At 36.0% G+C, this 19,497-nt stretch overlaps 1 protein-coding gene across 5 annotated transcripts in view; it reads left to right on the top strand.

Annotated features, from left to right (window-relative positions):
- Positions 1-19,497, top strand: part of arhgef6.L (Rac/Cdc42 guanine nucleotide exchange factor 6 L homeolog) — a 64,796-nt gene that overhangs the window by 32,708 nt on the left and 12,591 nt on the right. For 3 of the 5 annotated variants that reach the window (XM_018230027.2, XM_018230026.2, XM_018230030.2), the window contains exons 11-17: positions 606-665; positions 9,862-10,008; positions 11,430-11,516; positions 11,892-11,970; positions 15,643-15,782; positions 16,093-16,242; positions 17,971-17,991. In XM_018230027.2, the coding sequence (XP_018085516.1) occupies positions 606-665; positions 9,862-10,008; positions 11,430-11,516; positions 11,892-11,970; positions 15,643-15,782; positions 16,093-16,242; positions 17,971-17,991 (684 nt within the window). The remainder of the gene's footprint in view (positions 1-605; positions 666-9,861; positions 10,009-11,429; positions 11,517-11,891; positions 11,971-15,642; positions 15,783-16,092; positions 16,243-17,970; positions 17,992-19,497) is intronic. The other 2 variants (XM_018230029.2, XM_018230028.2) reach the window with 1 other exon arrangement.

The raw sequence follows: 19,497 nt of genomic DNA, 5'->3' as shown, positions 1-19,497 counted from the left end.
TGAAATAGCTGCCTTTTTCGTAAAGTTAGTTTTCCCTCTACTGCGCATGCGCAGCTGCTAGAAGAAAGAAGAAGCCGGAAGACGATTGTTCCGTGATGCTCGCTGGAAGAATCCTGGGCTGGTGCATTTTTTTTCTCTTGATAGGAACACTGGCCCAGAGTGTCAGGTAAGTAAATGCGATCACTTGGGGGTGCCTTACTTTTGGCACAAGTATATAAGGACTTTCCTTCTACTTTAATGCCACACTGTCGTTCCCTAAAATTTGTAATTGCTGTCAGTCACTGCAGTTACATGGTGGAGGAGCACCCCCAGGGGGGAAGCCCTAACTTTAGGGTAAGCAACAACTTTAATCAATAAAACTAAAAGATCCATTTTTGCTACATTAGTGTATTTGGTGAAGTGTTTCTTTGGGTAGAACTTTGCAAAAGGTGAACAGCCCCTTTAAGCATGAGCAAATTCCATAACTGACTTTGTCTTCTGCAACATACAAAACAACTGATATAATATTGCACTGCGTCTTTAAATATTTTGGTTGTGTCTTGTGGTCATGTTATCTAGTCATCTGTCACGCTGCATAGTAGAAACATGATTCCTTTCTTTTACAGGAAGCACACCCAGATCACAAAGATGTTCTTAAAGCAACTGCAGCTTTCAAGACTCTTGTGGTAGGTGATGTCAGATTTTTAAAATACTATGTTTATATTTAGGGGTTTGGGGCAAACTGTGGAATGAATCACAGCATGACATTTCTCCCATTGTGCACATGGAAATAAAAATGAAGATTTACTGTTAGTTTTTATAAAGATGACTTTTTATCCCCAGGCTTCTCAGTTCTTATAAATGGTTTGGGTTGTTTAAAATGATATCTGTCACGGAACCATCACCTCAGATGCACGTGGTGTTAAGTGCAGCTGTAAGGGATTACACACTCTCACCCACCTTACATACAGGCTACACTAATGTAATGGCACCCCAAAGACAGACCAACGCCCACAAAAACAGTGCCATCATCTACTCTAGAAAACCCCACTAAGATTATTAATTGTCTGCTCTCTATATCAGGTTATATATCATTCTACATAAAAACCTGTCAAAGGGTTAGTTTCCACTAAGCACTCAGCAACAAACGGGTTGAATCACATTTAAAGACACTTTCTGCCAGCAGTCAACTGGTTAATTAGCATACAAATGGACCTTTACACACACAGAAAGCTAAAATGCACATTCACTCTCATGCATAAAGGCTATAGGATCTTTTTACAGCAACAAAATTATAATTTATATTATTTATATTATTGCTAAATTTGTTTTAACAAAACATACATAAAACATACAATTGCAACATAGTAAATAAAATTTAAAAAAAACCCAAAGAAAGCCTACGTATGTGAGACCACTTAGGAATTCCCAGAGGTAGGGTTGAAATATAGGCATCCATTAATTTGGAATATCAACTTGCATGACTCAGAGCACTGGATCTCTCCACTTTTTATTCCTTGCTGGGAAATTCTTCCCTATTAACCTCTGCATGAGGTAGGTGTGCCATATACAACCTCTTGTAAATGAGCAGTTTCTGCAATATATATATATTATTTGTATTTGCATGTACTAAATATGATCATAAAAATACAGGCATAATCCTCCATATGTAATAAAAGGTACTATGTTTGCCAAGGAGCAGTAATCCATAGCAACCAATAAGATGTTTGCTTTTAAACAGGTGACCAGTAAATGCTACCTGATGTTTGGTTGTTATGGGTTACTGCTCCTGGGCAAACTTATTTCCTTTTATTACATAACCCACAATGTGTTTCATAGGGGGATCAGAATGACACCAAACATGACCTGTTCCAGTACCCCAGAAACCATCTCTCCTGTTGGGTATAGGATGGCCGTGTTTTAGGGTTACCAGATCACTTGTAAAATTCAGGGACATGACTTATAAATGCATGTTGCAGGGCAGCTGATGGCTGTTGTGTATTTGCATAAGCTGTGTTAAGTTTTATAAAGTTAATTACTTTTGAAGGATGTTAGAATGTAGCAGCCTTGGGAATAGAGTGTGTGTGTGTGTGTGTGTGTGTGTGTGTGCGTGCGTGCGTGCGTGTGTGTAGGTGTATGTGTAATAAAGATGGTGAACTGATCAGCCTGTGTGCATAACTGGAATATAACAATGGCATTTAATTTAAATTGCCATCAGGGCAGCCCTTCAAACTGGATTTTCTAGATGTGTCCCTGAATTTTCAAATGATCTGGTAAGCCTACTCTGTTTGGTATAATTAGGAAGCATGCAATCTCCTTATAAATGTGATTTATAAGGTTTTGAACCTCAAGCCATAGGGTATATGGATCCTTTATCCATATATTTCTCATAACTGTCTCATACCTGCATCTCTTGGTTGCTTTCCTTTGATCCACAGTTCAAATGGGAACCACTTTTATCAGCTCCCATGGCCAAATAATGTGGCTATGAATGGTTTTCTAACCAGCTAAGTGTATCACCTTTATACAGGTCCCTGCTGTCTAATTAAGGGTCTTTTTGTTAGTATGAGGCCAAATGATTCTAGTTTTACCCTTTACATTGCTAAAGCACTGCTACTTTAGCATGACAGATACTTTATGATTGAGCTCTGCAATCGTTATTGGGTAGGGTTGCCACCTTTTGCCAACAGGGAGACTGGGCAGGGGGTGGGCCTGGTGACTTCGGGGGCAGACAGGTGACATCAGGTGGTGGGAAGGATGATGGTCCAGGGTGTGTCCATGACATCAGGGGTGGGGTTATGATCTGGCAATCAGCGCTTGGTTGATTACTGCGCCATTCGTTTTAATAACCTGTCCTGATTTCCTAATTTGGAAATATGGATAGTGAAATTTTCACCTGGACAGCCCTCCTGAAAACTGGACAGGTGGCAACCCTATTATTGGGGTGTAACAGTCATTAAAGGGCTGCAGAAACTTACTCTGACTGCAGTAGTGCTATACATGTTCAGTCTAACACTATCTCATACTTGTTAACAATTTTTCAACTAAGTCAGTAATTTTCCAAATATTAGAAAGATAATGCACAAGAATCTTAGGAGGTATTACAATTAATGCATTATGTTTGCTACTTGTCTAATAACCCATAGCAACAAATTCAAATGTGATTTGGAAAATGTCTGTCAGATGTAGTGCTTCACAAATACAAGCTCCTTACTGGAGTGCAGTGAAATGGTGAGGTTTCCTCTGTGTAAGCTGCTCAATGTGTGCTTTAACATTTCCTTTTCAATGGCTGTAGAGCTCAGACTGGGATGGAAAGATCTATTTTGAATATCTTACACAGAATGTATGAGTTTTAGATATTTTTCCTTTTGGAAATTATTTTTCTACCATAGTTTTTTTTTTTTGCTGAAGTGATAAATTATGTATATATTTTTACTTTGCAACATTTTAAAAATATATCATAGAATAAACATGTATTTTTTTCCTGCTATTGTAAGCAGTCGACAATTCTGATCCACAGATGTGAAGTTTTAACAGTAAATATACAGACCATGAAAGCCATGTAAAATAAGTGGACTATTGACAAACAAAAGTAAGATCTTAACAACTCAAAGACAGTGTTTTTCAGAGCTTTTTCACTATAGTGACTTTAATACTATTTTACACAGCAGTCTAGATAAATCAAGAGAGATCCTCAAAATAAAGCATTCCCCAGAGTTATCCTGAGACACACAAAGGTCACTCTCCAGAGAGGTTCTGATGGACCTAGAGTAAGATGCCCACTGTCCTTATTGTCCTCTACCTACAACAATTTTAAAACTTCCAAGAATTAGAGGATATGTGACGAGGAGGTGGAGCAGACTGTCCTTACTAAGAAGTCCCCAGAACAATTTTCCGCAATCATCTTTATTCACTGGTAGAATTTGCCATTTTCTGATTCAACTAAATATAGGTGCCAAGATGACATTGCTATATTGGCCACTTCTAAAGGGTAACAAATTACATACAAGAGGTGATTTGTGCCTTTACCTCTGTGGGCAAGAAGTCAAGGATTAGGGCGAAATTATGACTAAACCCAAAAGGACTGGATGATTAGATGATCTCCATATTCAAATACTTATTGGCTGCAAAGTTGACCAAAATGGTTGTCATCCACCTGGTCCACATGTATAATGAAAAATCTTTTAGGTACCTTTACCAAGGTAAATTTAACATGGAGAAAAAAAGGATGATCCCTTTTTCCATTCAACTTTTAGGACAAAAAAAGGAGAGAACTTTTTTCAAAACGTTTTTTCTACAGTAAAAGACCCACAGTCATTCTTACCCTGAATTTGTATCCACACAAGTCTTGACAAGAAATGTTTCTGTTCCAAGACATCATTTTGTCTGGGCAAGTCTTTGAACTCATACATAATTCTACAGCCTGTGAACCACAAAAATCTTTTAACATGTAAGTTATAAATACTACTTTATACCATGCTCCATTATTTACTCCATGAAATACATCTTTTGAGCACCTTATTATGACCATATGCATCAGTGGCACTTTCATGCAAGGTTGCTGGCTTCCTCTTTATGCTGAAAATTAGTGCTATCTGCACTGACATAATAGCATATTACAATAAATTAATTGCCTTGATTACACTGTAGAATTAAAGACATTCATATCGTTAATATTCTTTTGATTTACACTTTGAAGTTTCAGGGCCAAGGGCATATATTAGCAGCTAAGTACAATGTATGGTATAATTAAATATTAGATAATAGTATGTCTACAAAAAAACAAATGAAATTGATGCAATTTCAGAGGCTATAAAAATTGGATTTTTTTTCATGAATCCGTGTCAGTAAGTTTTCAGTAGAGGATAAGGATAATAGTTATGTTTTGGCATCAGCTGTAAACACACCAAGGGGAGCAAAAGGGTACAACTCCTGTAGTTCACCTTTAAGTTAACTGTTAGTATGTTATAGAATGGCAAATTGTACAAACATTTTAATTTTTTATAGTTTTTACGTTTTTTTTAAATTATTTGCCTTTCTCTTCTTTCCAGCTTTAGATGGGGGTCACTGACCCCATCTAAAAAATAAATGCTCTGTAAGGCTACAAATGTATTGTTATTGCGACTTTTTATTACTCATCTTTCTATACAAGTTCTCTCCTATTCATATTCCAGTCTCTTGTTCAAATCAGTATATGGTTGCTAGGGTAATTTGGACCCTAGCAACTACATTGATGAAACTGAAAACTGGAGAGCTGCTGAATAAAAAGCCAAATAACTCAAAAACCACAAATAATACATCATACTAAAAATGTAACTCAAAAGTGAATAAACCCTTTAACAGCAGAGAGCATAATATCCTATCTGCCTTACTCACCAAATTGTCTGATCTGCTAAATAGCATCCTTAAAGTATGGTCTTGCATGGACTTCTGTTATTAAGTGATGATGTAGCAGTTCACCGTTGCTTATGATAAAATAATTACATAATGGAAAAATGTATCTATTCTCTTAGCATTTGAAAGAACTGGTTTGCTGTAGTGTAGGATGAAATAATAATCATAGGACTGTTTAAAGAATAAGGAATGCCCATTGCTTAGAGCATTCGGCTACTAAGACTACACATGAGTTCCTAAACTCTCGCATTGTTTCTACATTCAAATACCTCGGCTTCCTGTCAATTTTTTTTTCTCGAAAAAATAAAAAGTTTGGTTCCTAAGACTTGTAAAGCTTTTTATTTTTTTTTTCTGGGGGAAAAATCCCCAATCGGTAGGAAGCCTAGGTATTCAAATGAAGAAACCACAAGAGAGTTTAGGATGTTGTGTATAGTTTTAGTAGCCAAAAGGCTCAAGCATTCATAAATCGGCCCCTAATTTTCAAGAGCTGGAATGCATTCTAAAGGCTACAGTTTAGACTTTTATGGAAGATACAGGTAATCTGTTTATGACAAAATCATTTTGAAAAAAGACACTTAAACCTCATAGACTGAAAATAGTTGGTTACTGCTTTGGATGTACTGCAATTTAAACAGAGGGGCTCAATAAATACAAAGCAAGCTTGTTGCTTAGGTAAATTGCTAATCCTGAGAGTTTTCGCAATTAGGGGTAATGTTGTTTACAGGAAAAACGTTAATACACTCTATTAACTAGCAAGAGACATGTTTATTTTAAAATGATCTTTACATTAAATGAATGTAACCTTTTCCTCCAGCAATAATTAGTATTATTCATGCACAAATAAAATATGTTTGTTTTTATGGCATGATGCCCTTAAATAGAGTAAGGCAGTGATAGTGGATGGTGGATCTAGTACAGTATTCTGGGGAACTTTTCAGCCTTTTCCAGTTGAGTGTGGTGTCTCATTTACTACAAGAACTGTAATACAATGTGAAAATGGGACCAGTCATGTTTAGTTTACAGTTAACAGTCCTTGATGGCTACGGTATGTACAGCAGAGCATTTCAGATTGTTTTGTTCCAAATCACCCCTGTCCCTTTGCATTTCAACACTTATCCAATTTAGCTCATGAAAAGATTAGTTACAGTTAAAGCTCCATTTACTGCGTTGGGCCTTCTAGTTGTATCAACCCCTTAGTTAGTGTCCCTCTTTCATAGAGACTACTTATCTTTTTAACCATCATGTTTAAAGTGTTTTTTTTATCAAGTATAAGTATCGTTACTATAGTGCCAACATACTCAACAGCACTTTACAGAGAATGTTTCATGACTTACTCCTATTCATGGTAGTTTTGTGAGAAGCCAGTCAACATACCAGGAATTATGCACAAACACAGGGCGAACATACAGAGTCTACACAGATCTTCTATTCAGATTTGAAGCACAGACTCCAGTGTTGTAAAACAGCAATGCTAACTACAGTGTCTCCATGCTGCTGAGCCTAGAGAAAGCATCCATAGTCAGATAGAAGCTAGGACTCGGAGAGGTTATGACACAACATCTAAAGTTATTAAGCAGTGTTAACAACTTTCAATTTGTCGCCAACATTTAATGTGCTTAGAAAAGCATAATTCATGGCACAAATCTGTTCCTGCTAAGTCAAACATCACCCACCTAGTAGTTTTTAAAAGAAGCAATTAAAAAATAAAGGGGGGTTGCATGACTACTGTAACCTCTTCTTGAACCTGCTGATATCACAATGTGTCAAGCCCCTTTAGGTCTTTGTCTTGTACAGCAAATATGAACATTTTGGTGTAGATTTGGTTAAAAAATGTGAGTAAATGACTTGCAACTTATTTGTCATAGTGCGGTATTAACATGCTTTGTATCCCAGTAGGGATTGTCCCTTTTAATCAAAGCAGATTTTGCGTTCCCTCCACATGAGGTTGAATTTCCTTTCCCTTGTGATGCATCAAAGCCACGGAAGCTTTTTTGTTAAAGTTTCATGTTCACAGAGAATAAAACCAAAATGCTGGGGCATGTTGAATTCACACTCAGTCAGCAAGTGTTGTTTTAGGTGGTTACTTTGCAGTAATTCATAGACTTGTTTTTTCTTAAATAATAACTATAAAGTATATTAAGATGATGATCTTTTTATGTATCTTATCTTTCATTTCACGTTTTGGTAATTAACATTTCTTATTATATTTATAATTGTGCTGCTATGGTTTCTTCAGTCGTCAGGAGAACTGGCAAATGTATAAAGCAGCACTGTGGGGCACCTTTACTATAAGTCATCAGGTTCAGAGGATCCATAGGAAAGATAAAGCTGAACAGTTTCATGGCTAGAAACAGCAAAAAAATTAATACCATAGTTTGCAGCTCACCAGTGATTCCATAGCATTCATCTAAGGCAGTGAATAGCAGTATGTAGGGATAGGGCAACCAAAGCAGTGGTTGGTGTACCCGAGCTAAAGACCATTTATGGTAAGTTTTGGGGATGCCTAGCTGCCATCCTAGATATGCCTACAAACACAGGGTCAATTAAAAGACAGTTAGGTTGGGATTTCGAAGGAATTCTTGAAACTGTGGCTAATAATTTTTATATTTTTATTAAGCCATACCAAATTAAAATTGAGGAGTTTAAATGTAAAAAGTCTAAAAGACAAATATGTACTGTAAAGTATTCCTGGCAAGTATTTAGAGACATATGTTGTCAAAGGGATACTGTCATGGGAAAAAAAATTTTCAAAATGAATCAGTTAATAGTGCTGTTCCAGCAGAATTCCGCGCTGAAATCCATTTCTCAAAAGAGCAAACAGATTTTTTTATATTTAATTTTAAAATCTGACATGGGGCTAGACATTTTGTCAATTTCCCAGCTGCCCCAAATCATGTGATGTGTGCCTGCACCAGGAGAGAAATGCTTTCTGGCAGGCTGCTGTTTTTCCTTCTCAATGTAACTGAATGTGTCTCAGTGGCACATGGGTTTTTACTATTGAGTGCTGTTCTTAGATCTACCAGGCAGCTGTTATCTTGTGTTAGGGAGCTGCTATCTGGTTACCTTCCCATTGTTCTTTTGTTTGGCTGCTGGGGGGAAAAGGGAGGGGGGTGATATCAATCTAACTTGCAGTACAGCAGTAAAGAGAGATTGAAGTTTATCAGAGCACAAGTCACATGACTTGGGGCAGCTGGGAAATTGACAAAATGTCTAGCCCCATGTCAGATTTCAAAATTGAATATAAAAAAAATCTGTTTGCTCTTTTGAGAAATGGATTTCAGTGCAGAATTCTGCTGGAGAGGCACTATTAACTGATTCATTTTGAAAAAAAAATTTTTTCCCATGACAGTATCCCTTTAAGCTTTATATTTTTCATCCTGTGGAATACTAGTATTATGAGACTTACTGGTATGTTGTTACCCATCACATCTAGATCTTTGGTTTAGTTGCAAAGTTATAGATCAGTTGCTAAGCCAGTTTTCAAAAACTGGAATCCAAAAACAATTCCATTGTCTGCAGGACAGGTTTATATCCATTATTATAATGATCAGACCAGTGAATTGGAATTATGGCTGTTGTAGCTTTAGTGATAAAATATCTCTGAAAAAAATAGTCAAGAAAGTTGAGCTTCCTGAACTTTTTCTTGGGGGCCAGACCCTGTACTGTCTCACAGACTGGCTTTAAGTTAGAGTTTAGTCTTTCCTATTGCTGTTTTTTATAGCAATGCACAGGGGTTGGCAGCCCTATGTTCCTGGTTCCTTGTGTGTCCTTTACTTAACATTTCCTCTTGGTACCATCACTTTAAAAGGGAATACCAATATATTTGAGACACTTTGCTTTCTCATCCTTTGAGTTACCTGGCACAAACCTTTTCTTTTGTTCAGTGTTCAGAGAACATTAAGGAGGAAAAAATTAAAGGATAGTGGGAGAAAGAAAAAGAGCAAATATAAAATTTGTACATCGGGGAGCAAATGTGAATAAAAGAAAATTGGGAGACAATTTTTTTAAGATCACACAGTTATAAGCTATTTATTGAATAAAATAAAATAATGAATTTGATTAAATTGGATTCAATTAGAAGCAGTTAGGTTGATCAAATGTATTAATTGAAGGGGGAGTCCTATTCCAGTTCAACTGGACTAGATATCTCTGGTCAACTAAAACAAATCCCCCTTGATTTTATTTTTTTAATCGATTCAATTGAGCTATTGAATCAATGGACTTAATTGTTTAGTTTCATTGACTTTTGTTAGCTATGTATCCTGCAGGATTCCTGTTTTAAAAGTTTTAACTACTTTACTATTTATGTGGTAAAGTCTTGTAGATTCATTGCAGAAACATTGTGATTTTGATTATGGTTTAAGCAAGAGAGTAAAAGTAGATGAATGAAATTTCAAAGCTACATATTTTCCTTCTGATGAAGAAGCCATATTTGCACTTAGGTCCTCTGTTTCTCAGCTTTCTATAGTGATGTATTGCTCTTTTCAGGCCCAATGCCAAGATGTGCGCAAGAGAAAACAGCTGGAGCTGCAAATTCTTTCAGATCCCATTCAGGGCTGGGAAGGAGAAGATATTAAAACTTTGGGTACCCTAGTCTTCATGTCACAGGTTATGGTACAAAGTGGAACAAAAGAGGTATGTTGGGGGTTGAACCTTAAGCACCAGTTGGGGGGGGGGGTTGTAGCAAAACAGATTATACAACCTAGAGAATGTAATTTCAGGATCAATGCCTCTGCATAATAGTAAATGCACGACATCTAAGTTCTCACAATTGCTGAATGCAGTTTTAGTAAATGTTTGCAAATCCTTTTCAGATGGGACACATTCACATTTATTCTAATCAAATAAATGTATGCACTCTTAAATATGGGCCTCAAATAAACTTTTAGCAGTATTAAAGGGGTTGTTCAATTTCAAAAGAAAATTTAGTTTGGTTGTTTTCAGCTCGCCAGAAATAAATACTGTTTTCAGTTGTTTTCCGTGTTTTATTTTTTACCATCTTTCCAAAATTGAAGTTTACGTTTTAGGGAAGGCTACATGGACAATTTGCGTGCGATCCGACGCGCTGCGCAAAAACGCAGGCGTCACGTCGGATGCGACAGAAATAAGGTTAATAATGGAAATGTCGGATGAAGTCGCAGCCTTGATCCGACGCGACACGATGGATCAACGCTGCAACACCACCCGACAATGCTATAACTTACCTTATTTTTGTGCAGCGCGTCGGATCGCATGGAAATCGTCCATGTAGATCTACCCAAAGTAATTGTTCAGCATAAAAATAAAAACTGGGTAAATATATAGCCTGTGCAAAATAAAAAAAAATCAATATAGTTAGTTAGCCAAAAAGGTAATAGACAAAGGCTGGAGTGAGCAGAAGTCTAACATAATAGCCAGAACACTACTTCTTGCTTTGCAGCTCTCTTGGTTTCCACTGATTGGTTACCAAGCAGTAATCAGTGACTTGAAGAGGGCACATGAGTCAGAACTGTTGCTTTTGAATTTGAGCTGAATGCTTAGGATCAATTGTATACTCACTGAACAGTTATGTCCCATGTGGTCCCCCTTAAAGAAAACAGCTGAACTGAAAAACAGTGTTGGAAGGTGAACACCCCCTTCAACCAACTACCCTAAGTAAAGTAAATTTTATAAAATGTATTTAATGGGCAGTGTGATACGAGGTAGCACTGGGTGTGTGAATTAAAGGCAAATAGCCCAGAGTCAAACTGAATATTCTGTCCCTATGGGCACTGACAAGAGGACTCATGTAGTAGAGATATTTAGAAATGGGAGTAACATAGTCCAATACTAGTTGGAAACAATGTACAAGTGAACCCATTAACAAAGTCTACACTGAAGATGGAGCAAATAATGGGCTTGTGCTAAGAGAAGTTGCACAAAAATCAGTAACTCCATTTTAAAGCATAAACATTTCAGCCAATATATTGCATATTTCAGCATCATTAATTTCAAAAGCTGGATTTGTCTCTAAACAGTACATATCCAAACTGTTTACTTTTTCAATATTTCTCTTTCAACACAAGTTTCTTTTCTAGGAAAAAGAAGAACGATATTTCATGTTGTTTCCAAATGCACTGTTAATGCTTTCTGCTAGCCCACGGATGAGTGGATTCATTTATCAGGTAGAATTCTGGAAACAGCACTTAGTTCCAAGTACTTCAACTATACTATAGGAATGTCTATCATGGCATAGAGGCCACATATTGGGAAGTGTCTATGGTGACAATTAAGCTCTTTTTGTTATACATATACCAGTAAAAAAGTATTCCCCACCGTGAAACAGTCCTTTTTAAAATAGTTCTTGCTATGTTGGGAGATGTATTTCATTGGTTCTCAGTCGGGGATCACAGGATTGGACTCATGACAAATGCATTATTGAGTAATATAAAATATGAAGCCTTGTAAATTGCATGTGAATATGTGAGATGGGTAATTGGCATTACTGATAAAAGCTGGTGGTTGCTGTTTATGATTGTTTGTTTCTTTTCTCTCTTAAGGGGAAATTACCTTTAACTGGAATGTCAGTTGTGAAATTAGAAGAGAATGACACCACCAATCATGGTTTTGAAATTGCAGGTGAGATTAGTCTTCCCGCTCTGCCCTGTGCCTATCATATATTTGATCTCCTGAAGAAGCACAGTGTTGTTGTGTGACTCATTATCTTATCTTACATATCTGCGGTAACATTTTTCTGAATATAACCCTTGGATAAATACCTGCAAATTCCCCTTATGTGCAAAATATGTTATTCCACTACTACTACTGGTATTTAAGGAAAGAATACAACATATTTCTTAGCATAGTCCATAATATATTTAATTTATGAACATGGTCAATTTAGTCTGAATGGGAAGACAAGATTTACAATTTTATGGAAACCATAAAATGCAGTGCAAATATAGTTTGTTATAGACATTCAAATTATTGCCCATCAAAGCAAGGAAAATGCCAGAGTCAACATTGATTAGTATTGCCAAACTATCCACCTTGTTTTGAAAACCCACTTCTGCAAGAGGAATTATGAATTAACTAAGGGGAGACAGTGATGCTTATTGTTTATTCTCTGTAAAGCACTGTCACTTGGCTGTACCTTCATTAGAAATTGCTTTTGCACTGCACTATGTGGCTATTATAAGCATACTATAGTTTCTAACATCTGAGAAAATATTTCAGGGTCACCCTGCTCCTGAACTGTTGAGTCAAGTAACACATAACCGGTACAGGACCCCTTACCCAGAAACCTGTTATCCAGAAAACTCTGAATTATGGGAAGGCCATCTCCCATAGTCCATTTAAATCAAATAATTCACATTTTTTGAAAATGATTTCCTTTTTCTCTGTAATAATACAGCTTGATCCCAACTAAGTACTTGTACTCAATGCATCTAATCCTTACTGGTATCACAACAATCCTATTGGGCTAAGTGTTTAAATGATATTTAATTAGACTTAAGGTATGTAGATCCAAATGACGGAAAGACTCTTTATCTGGAAACACCCAGGTCCCGAGCATTCTGGATAACAGGTCCCATACCTGTATAACACTAGCATATAGTGATCATGGCTACCATATAGGCTACTGGACATAATGACATTTATTATATTTTAATCTCCCCTTTTTATTAACTGTAATTACTACAGAAATAAGAAATCACATTCTAGCCATAGCAACATTATGTTATTTTAATTTAAAACCTGCAATGGTTCCAGTGGCATACCTGCATTCAATCAAAACATTGCATGGCTATCCAGCTAAACCACAGGATCTTGACTATTACGCTGTTAAGGTTTATGTATTGTACTTTCTTTGCATTGGACTGTGATTTGTTTTTAATATGTTCATACAAAAAATCTAATTTCAATTTAATTTCAATTTCAGATTTTGTCCTGTTTAGTGAAAGACATAACAAAAACAATGTTTAAATTTATATTATATATTTAATCATTCAATTTCAGATTTTGTCCTGTTTACTGAAATACAGTACATAACAAAAACCATGATTACATTTATATTATATTGTCATTCCTTTAAAAAAATTTCATTTTTCTGTGTTATTGTTCCTTTAAGCAGAAAGTGTGTTCAACACAAGCCCAGTTCATTGAACAGAACAGATCTGTGTCCTGTACAGTATGGATATGCTTACCGGTGGGAATAATGTGCCAAAAAATGACTCATATTTAATACAATTTACTGTTAAGGGACATTCATGTACACTATGGGGGTTATTAATCAAAGTCCAAATTTATCTCAATAATTTCTGCTACAAAATCCGATCCGCTCTGTTTTTTTACGCTTATTTATTATTACATTTTCTGGAAAATGTGCTTTGCGGGAAAAAAAATCATATAATCGTGTTTTTTCAGATTTTTTCATATGATTTTCACGTTTTTTTCGGGAAACTTTTTCGTGTATTGCACGAAACCCAGCGCACATCAAAAAAATCATTGGGAATTCTTCCATTGACATATAGGCAACCTTGACAGGTCTGAGATGCCGAATTTTCAGATTCTGACTTTTCCATCCTAGGGATTTCGTAAAGTCTAATTTTATAAAAATGATTTTAGCATTCAGAGTTTAGTAAATAACCCACTTAGTCTGCAATTTTCATTTGCCTAACACACACTTGCAGCTCTTCCTTGTTCAAAAACCCTATATTTTCCCAGTTCATACGAATTGCTGTGAAGTTGAGATTTGTAGTTCACAGGAAAATGTGTTCTTCAGTTTCAGTTCCCTGCTTCAGAGTGATGTTATCAAGTAATCCGTTAAAGCCTGTTTGTATAGTCACGGGCATCTATGTAAAACTTTCCAACAATAAAAACTACTAACAGAAGTTCAAAAAGTTTTGAGAAATGCTTTTCTGAAGTACTTATTGTTCCTTTACATAATAGGTACCGATGGAAAGATTTCAGCAGCTAGAAGGCACAAGATAGGTTCTGTTGTAAAGGTCAGACAGAGATATTGTTTAGGTCATGTATTGTAAAAATCTATTTTTTTGAGGAAGGCTGCAGATTGCATCTTGCAAAACAAAACTAAATAAAGAAAACAAGATATAAAAATATCCCCAAAGGTCCTTAGAGCCTTTAGTGGTGAGGAGGAGTTAGAGGTGTGTTTATTTCACAATAGAATTATTGCAATAGACTTTTTTTTTAAAAAAATGGTAAACCACACAATGACCTTATGTAGCTCTACATGGGCAATAATATTGACAAAAATAAAAAAATGCAGTCCAGAAAACCTAAAGGAATACACCCAGATGTGTCACTTGATGACTTTTGTTAGAAGAAGGCAAGAGCTGATACTTTTAAAAGTAAGAAATGAGCAAACCAGGGTAGAGGTCTATATTCTTGTCGCACCATAAGAGCATGTAATAGTTGTAGCTTCCATGATATGTATTTCATAAGTTATTTGCAGTAATCATTTAGTGTTTCATTGTTATATTTTACAGAAGATGCTTTTCTAAGATTTTTTTACATGACCGTTTCTAAGGGGCACATTTATCAAGGGTCGAATTTCGAGGGTTAATAAACCCTCGCATTCGACCCTCGAAGTTAAATACTTCGAATATCGAATTCTAAGGATTTAGCGCAAATCCTTTGATCGATCGATTGAAGTAAAAATCCTTCAATCAAACGATAAATCCTTCGAATCGAACAATTCGAACGATTGAAGGATTTTTCTTCGATCAAAAAAAACTTAGAAAAGGGCTGGGGAAGGTCCCCATAGGCTAATATTGCACCTCGTAGGTTTAAACTGCCGAAGTATGTAGTCGAAGTATTTTTTAAAAAGACAGTAGTTCGACTATCGAATGGTCGAATAGTCGAACGATTTTTAGTTTGAATCGTTCGAGTCGAAGATGAAGGTCGTAGTAGCCTATTTGATGGTCGAAGTACCCAAAAAAATACTTCGCAATTCGACGTTTTTTTCATTCGAATCCTTCACTCGAGCTTAGTAAATGTGCCCCTAGATGTCATATCAACCTTATGGGATGTTAAGAGAAGGTTGGCTAGAAGAACTTTTTCCTTTTGGGCTTACTTGCTGGATCACATTGTTGCAGGAAGTCTATAAAATAACTGCAAAGTGCATGAACATTGCTTTGCATATTCATGCTGGTTTCCATTTCTCCTGTTTTCATAAATAAATAGTTGAATGAATGAGATGAATTTTTAACCTCAATGGTGATTGATAAATGTAGTCGGGTGTTGTTCTTCAGCAGGTTCTAATATACACAATGCATGGTTCCAATTCAGGTACAATGATAGAGAGGATTGTTGTCTTCTGCAACAATAACAACGACTGTCATGAATGGCTAGAGCACTTGCACCGTCTCACCAAAGGAACCCGTTCACATGCCGTGCTGTGTAAGACACAGTCTCTGACACTGACTTCGGTAAGCTGCTGATGCCTAATATACAATTGACCTGTATCAAACTCGCTGCAACGTCTACATCTGGGTTGCCTTTCCTAATTTTAGTGAGACACCTATTTATATGAATTACTTTTTGAGATGGCAAAACATGCATAATCTACCCAGTACATTGGACTGTTGTTCATTACAGCTGTTTGCATTTACAGTAGTGAAGGAAGGTGAAGAGGGTATGTCGTAGCAAATTGTTTGTATTACAGTTTTTTATTTGCATTTGTTTTTTTACTTATCAATCTTATCAGATGTGGATATATCTAACCACTTGTTTTTGCAGCTTACCGATAGAAAACAGATCTCACCATCTCACTACTCATTACCTCCACGAGGAGCTTTGGAACCAGCTAAAATCTATAAAGCCTGGACCTTAAGTTGTCTACGTCCAGCTCCACCACTCAGACCTTCATACGCACTAGGTTACAAAGAGGTAAAGTGAGGCTTTTTTCTCTACTACTTTTATTGCTGATCCTTGTATTTATAGAGCTCTACCCAATACCCTAGGTAAAATACAAACTTTCTTCCCTAAAACCTTTAGTACCAAAGAACATGTGTCATATCTGCAGCACTGCAACATTTGAGAGCTACCAGAATTTTTGATAAGTAGCTGAGGATTCTGATTCTGTTTTATAACATCTTAAGGGTCATGACATGCTTGGAGCAGCTTAGCTATAAAATACATTTATAAAATTTTACAAAACAATACTGAGAACAAACCGTTAAAATGGTGTGTTTATTGATATATTTTAGAACTTTTGATCTTCTGATCATAGTGACAGATTTACTATAGCCCCAAAAATTTTTAAAAAACTTATCTGTAAAGATAAGCAAGAAATCGCTCACAAACATATCAAAGGCTGCGCTGTCTTTTGCAATATACCTAAGGGTGATGATGACAAATCTCCAGCAAACGCATTGCTTTGTTTTTACAGCATACATGTGCCAGTACACCAAGGGGCCCATTTACTTACCTCGAGTGAAGGAATAGAATAAAAATAACTTCGAATTGCGAATGTTTTTTTTGGCTACGTCGACCATCGAATGGGCTACTTCGACTACGACATATCGATAGTCGAAGTACTGTCTCTTTAAAAAAAAACTTTGACCCCCTAGTTCGCCACCTAAAACCCTACCGAAGTCAATGTTATCCTATGGGGAAGGTCACCATAGGCTTTCTAAGTATTTTTGGGTCGAAGAAAAATCGTTCAATCGATGAATTAAAATCCTTCGAATCGAAGGATTTAACCGTTCGTTTCGATCTAACTATTTGCGCTTAATCCTTCGACTTCGATATTCGAAGTCGAAGGATTTCAATTCGGCAGTCGAATATCGAGGGTTAATTAACCCTCGATATTCGACCATAAGTAAATTTGCCCCCTAATATCTACTTTACCCCTGTTGTTGATAAAACAGTCACACCCTGCCGTGCTCTAAAAATTCCTTAAAGACACCATTTTTAAAGGACCACAGAAATAAAAAACATTGCAAATAATGAAATAATAAAACATTCTGTACAATTCATGAAATAAGAAAATTCATCTATACAATCCCCCATGTGAACAGTCTGTCTCCCTACATGCAGTTAGCTCTCATAAACCATCGAAGCAATGGGAACACCAATGATGAATTAACGCTATCTTTCTTAAAACTGGCACAAAGCCTGCATATAGAGAGAAAAATTACCAAACAGGGACAAGTGAAGAGTAACTTCATTATTTCAGGAACTGTACATTTCATTTTATTTTGAAAGTTTCTTATTCAATTTCAAATTCCTGAGAAATGGCTTTCAAAAGAATCTAATCTCTAAACATATAGGGGCCTATTTATTAAGCCTCAAATATTTCTGGCCGAGGAATAAAAAAAACTTGAATTTTTCAAGATTTATTATGCTCCAAAACAATCTGAATCGGAACCTGAAAATATAAAACACCCGAAGAAGCAAAGAATTAAGTAGCATTAAGGGAAGCACAATTTAATTCTAGAGTATCTAAACCAGGGATGTGCAACTCATGGCCCAGCATATGTTTTTTATCATATGGCAGAAGAAGAAGTTATGCTTATTATGTTGGCACGTGTATTTTATAGACTTTACTGTTAGTAGCTTGTCGATATGTTTTTTTTTCCTCTCACACATTCTTTCTTTACTTATTTATTTTAGAGGATGTCTTATATCTTTAAGGTAAGGGTAGTCACCTATCCATAGTTGTGCAATATAATTTGCTTATAGGTCAATGTTGCTTTTTTTGTCTGTCTAAACGTTTTGCACATTTTCTTCAGCCTCCGAGGCATTTGGCACAATGCATAAAGGGTCAATGATGCTTAAAAACAGTTTACTCTGGTCTTGTAACCTCTGCCAATGTTTAACTTCGCTCATCATGCAAATTGTAATTGCTGCTAAGTGTTCAAAAGGTCTACAGGACCAGAAAAAGATTTTATGTACATGTGCATAATTTTAAAAGCGTTCTACAAGTGTAAAGGCCACATCACTTCTTTTTAGAAAGTAGAGGGATCAATGGCATTGCTAGAGTTATGAAACTGACAATATTTATGTTACTGGTGATAGCCTCATTTTTTTAACTTAAGCCTCTGTGAATCCACAGTAGAGACTATAACTATACCATTACTGGACTATACCTTTATTCATTATGATAAGGCTTTCAAGCCTGTAGTAGCCAGAAGACTAGATCAGGTCTGGCACCTCTTTTGATACGTAAGAGCCCTCCGTTCCAGCTGACATTGCCTTCCATAATACTGTGGTGTGTAGGTACCATTTTAACCATCATATATTTATTAGTGGTTCCACATGTCTTAAGCATCACTGATCCTTTCATAATAATGGGAATAGCTTCATAGCTTTAAACTCAGTAATGTTAACAAGTGCAGTGTCTTTGGTATCATTACTAAAATGCAGACCTTTGCTTTGGGTGTGCTCCGCAGCAATGCTTCTTTGTTAGCAATCAATTCCAGCGACCATAACAGTTGCTTTCTGCAACATATCTCTTGGTTTATGTTTTTAACCAATGTAACATGATTCAATTCCTGGTTCAGAATAAAAATTTTATTCACATTTGCATTCAGTAACAATTTTCCATAAAGCTTCTCGCTGAGTTTTGTAACGGGTGTGTTTTATGCGATTATAATAAAAAACTGCGATTTTAAACCTGCTAGATACACTATTAATAATACATGAATGTTCTAAAAGGATAAGGATTAGAGACTCTTTCAGATATGGAGATTAAAGTAGAGAGCATATCTCTCCATTCATCACCAAAGTCACCTTCATTTTTTTCAGATGCTGTAGGTGAGATATCAAACTTATACATGTTATTAAAATGTAACATAATGCTAGTGTTATATTCATGTTGTTTCTTAATAGATCCATATGTTTTACATACAGTACAAAATACAAAAACAATTTCCCTGCTGTGATTTCAGTGCTGTACGCACAAAAATAATGCATACTTAACTTAATACAATACATTGCTATTTAAATTCATGCAGTTACGATGTCACAGCTAAAAAATTATAAACATATAAATGTGACAATATATAATGAATAAAGTACCCCTTATTGTAAAATATAAGGATATTATAAGTTACCAAGGAGTTTCATGACCATATAAAAACACGAGCCTGAAGGCTGAGTGTTTTTATACAGGTCATGGAACTCCAAGGTGACTTCTAA

Source organism: Xenopus laevis, chromosome 8L, assembly GCF_017654675.1.
Source record: "Xenopus laevis strain J_2021 chromosome 8L, Xenopus_laevis_v10.1, whole genome shotgun sequence".
Classification (NCBI taxonomy): domain Eukaryota; kingdom Metazoa; phylum Chordata; class Amphibia; order Anura; family Pipidae; genus Xenopus; species Xenopus laevis.
This window is presented reverse-complemented; position numbering and strand designations above follow the sequence as displayed.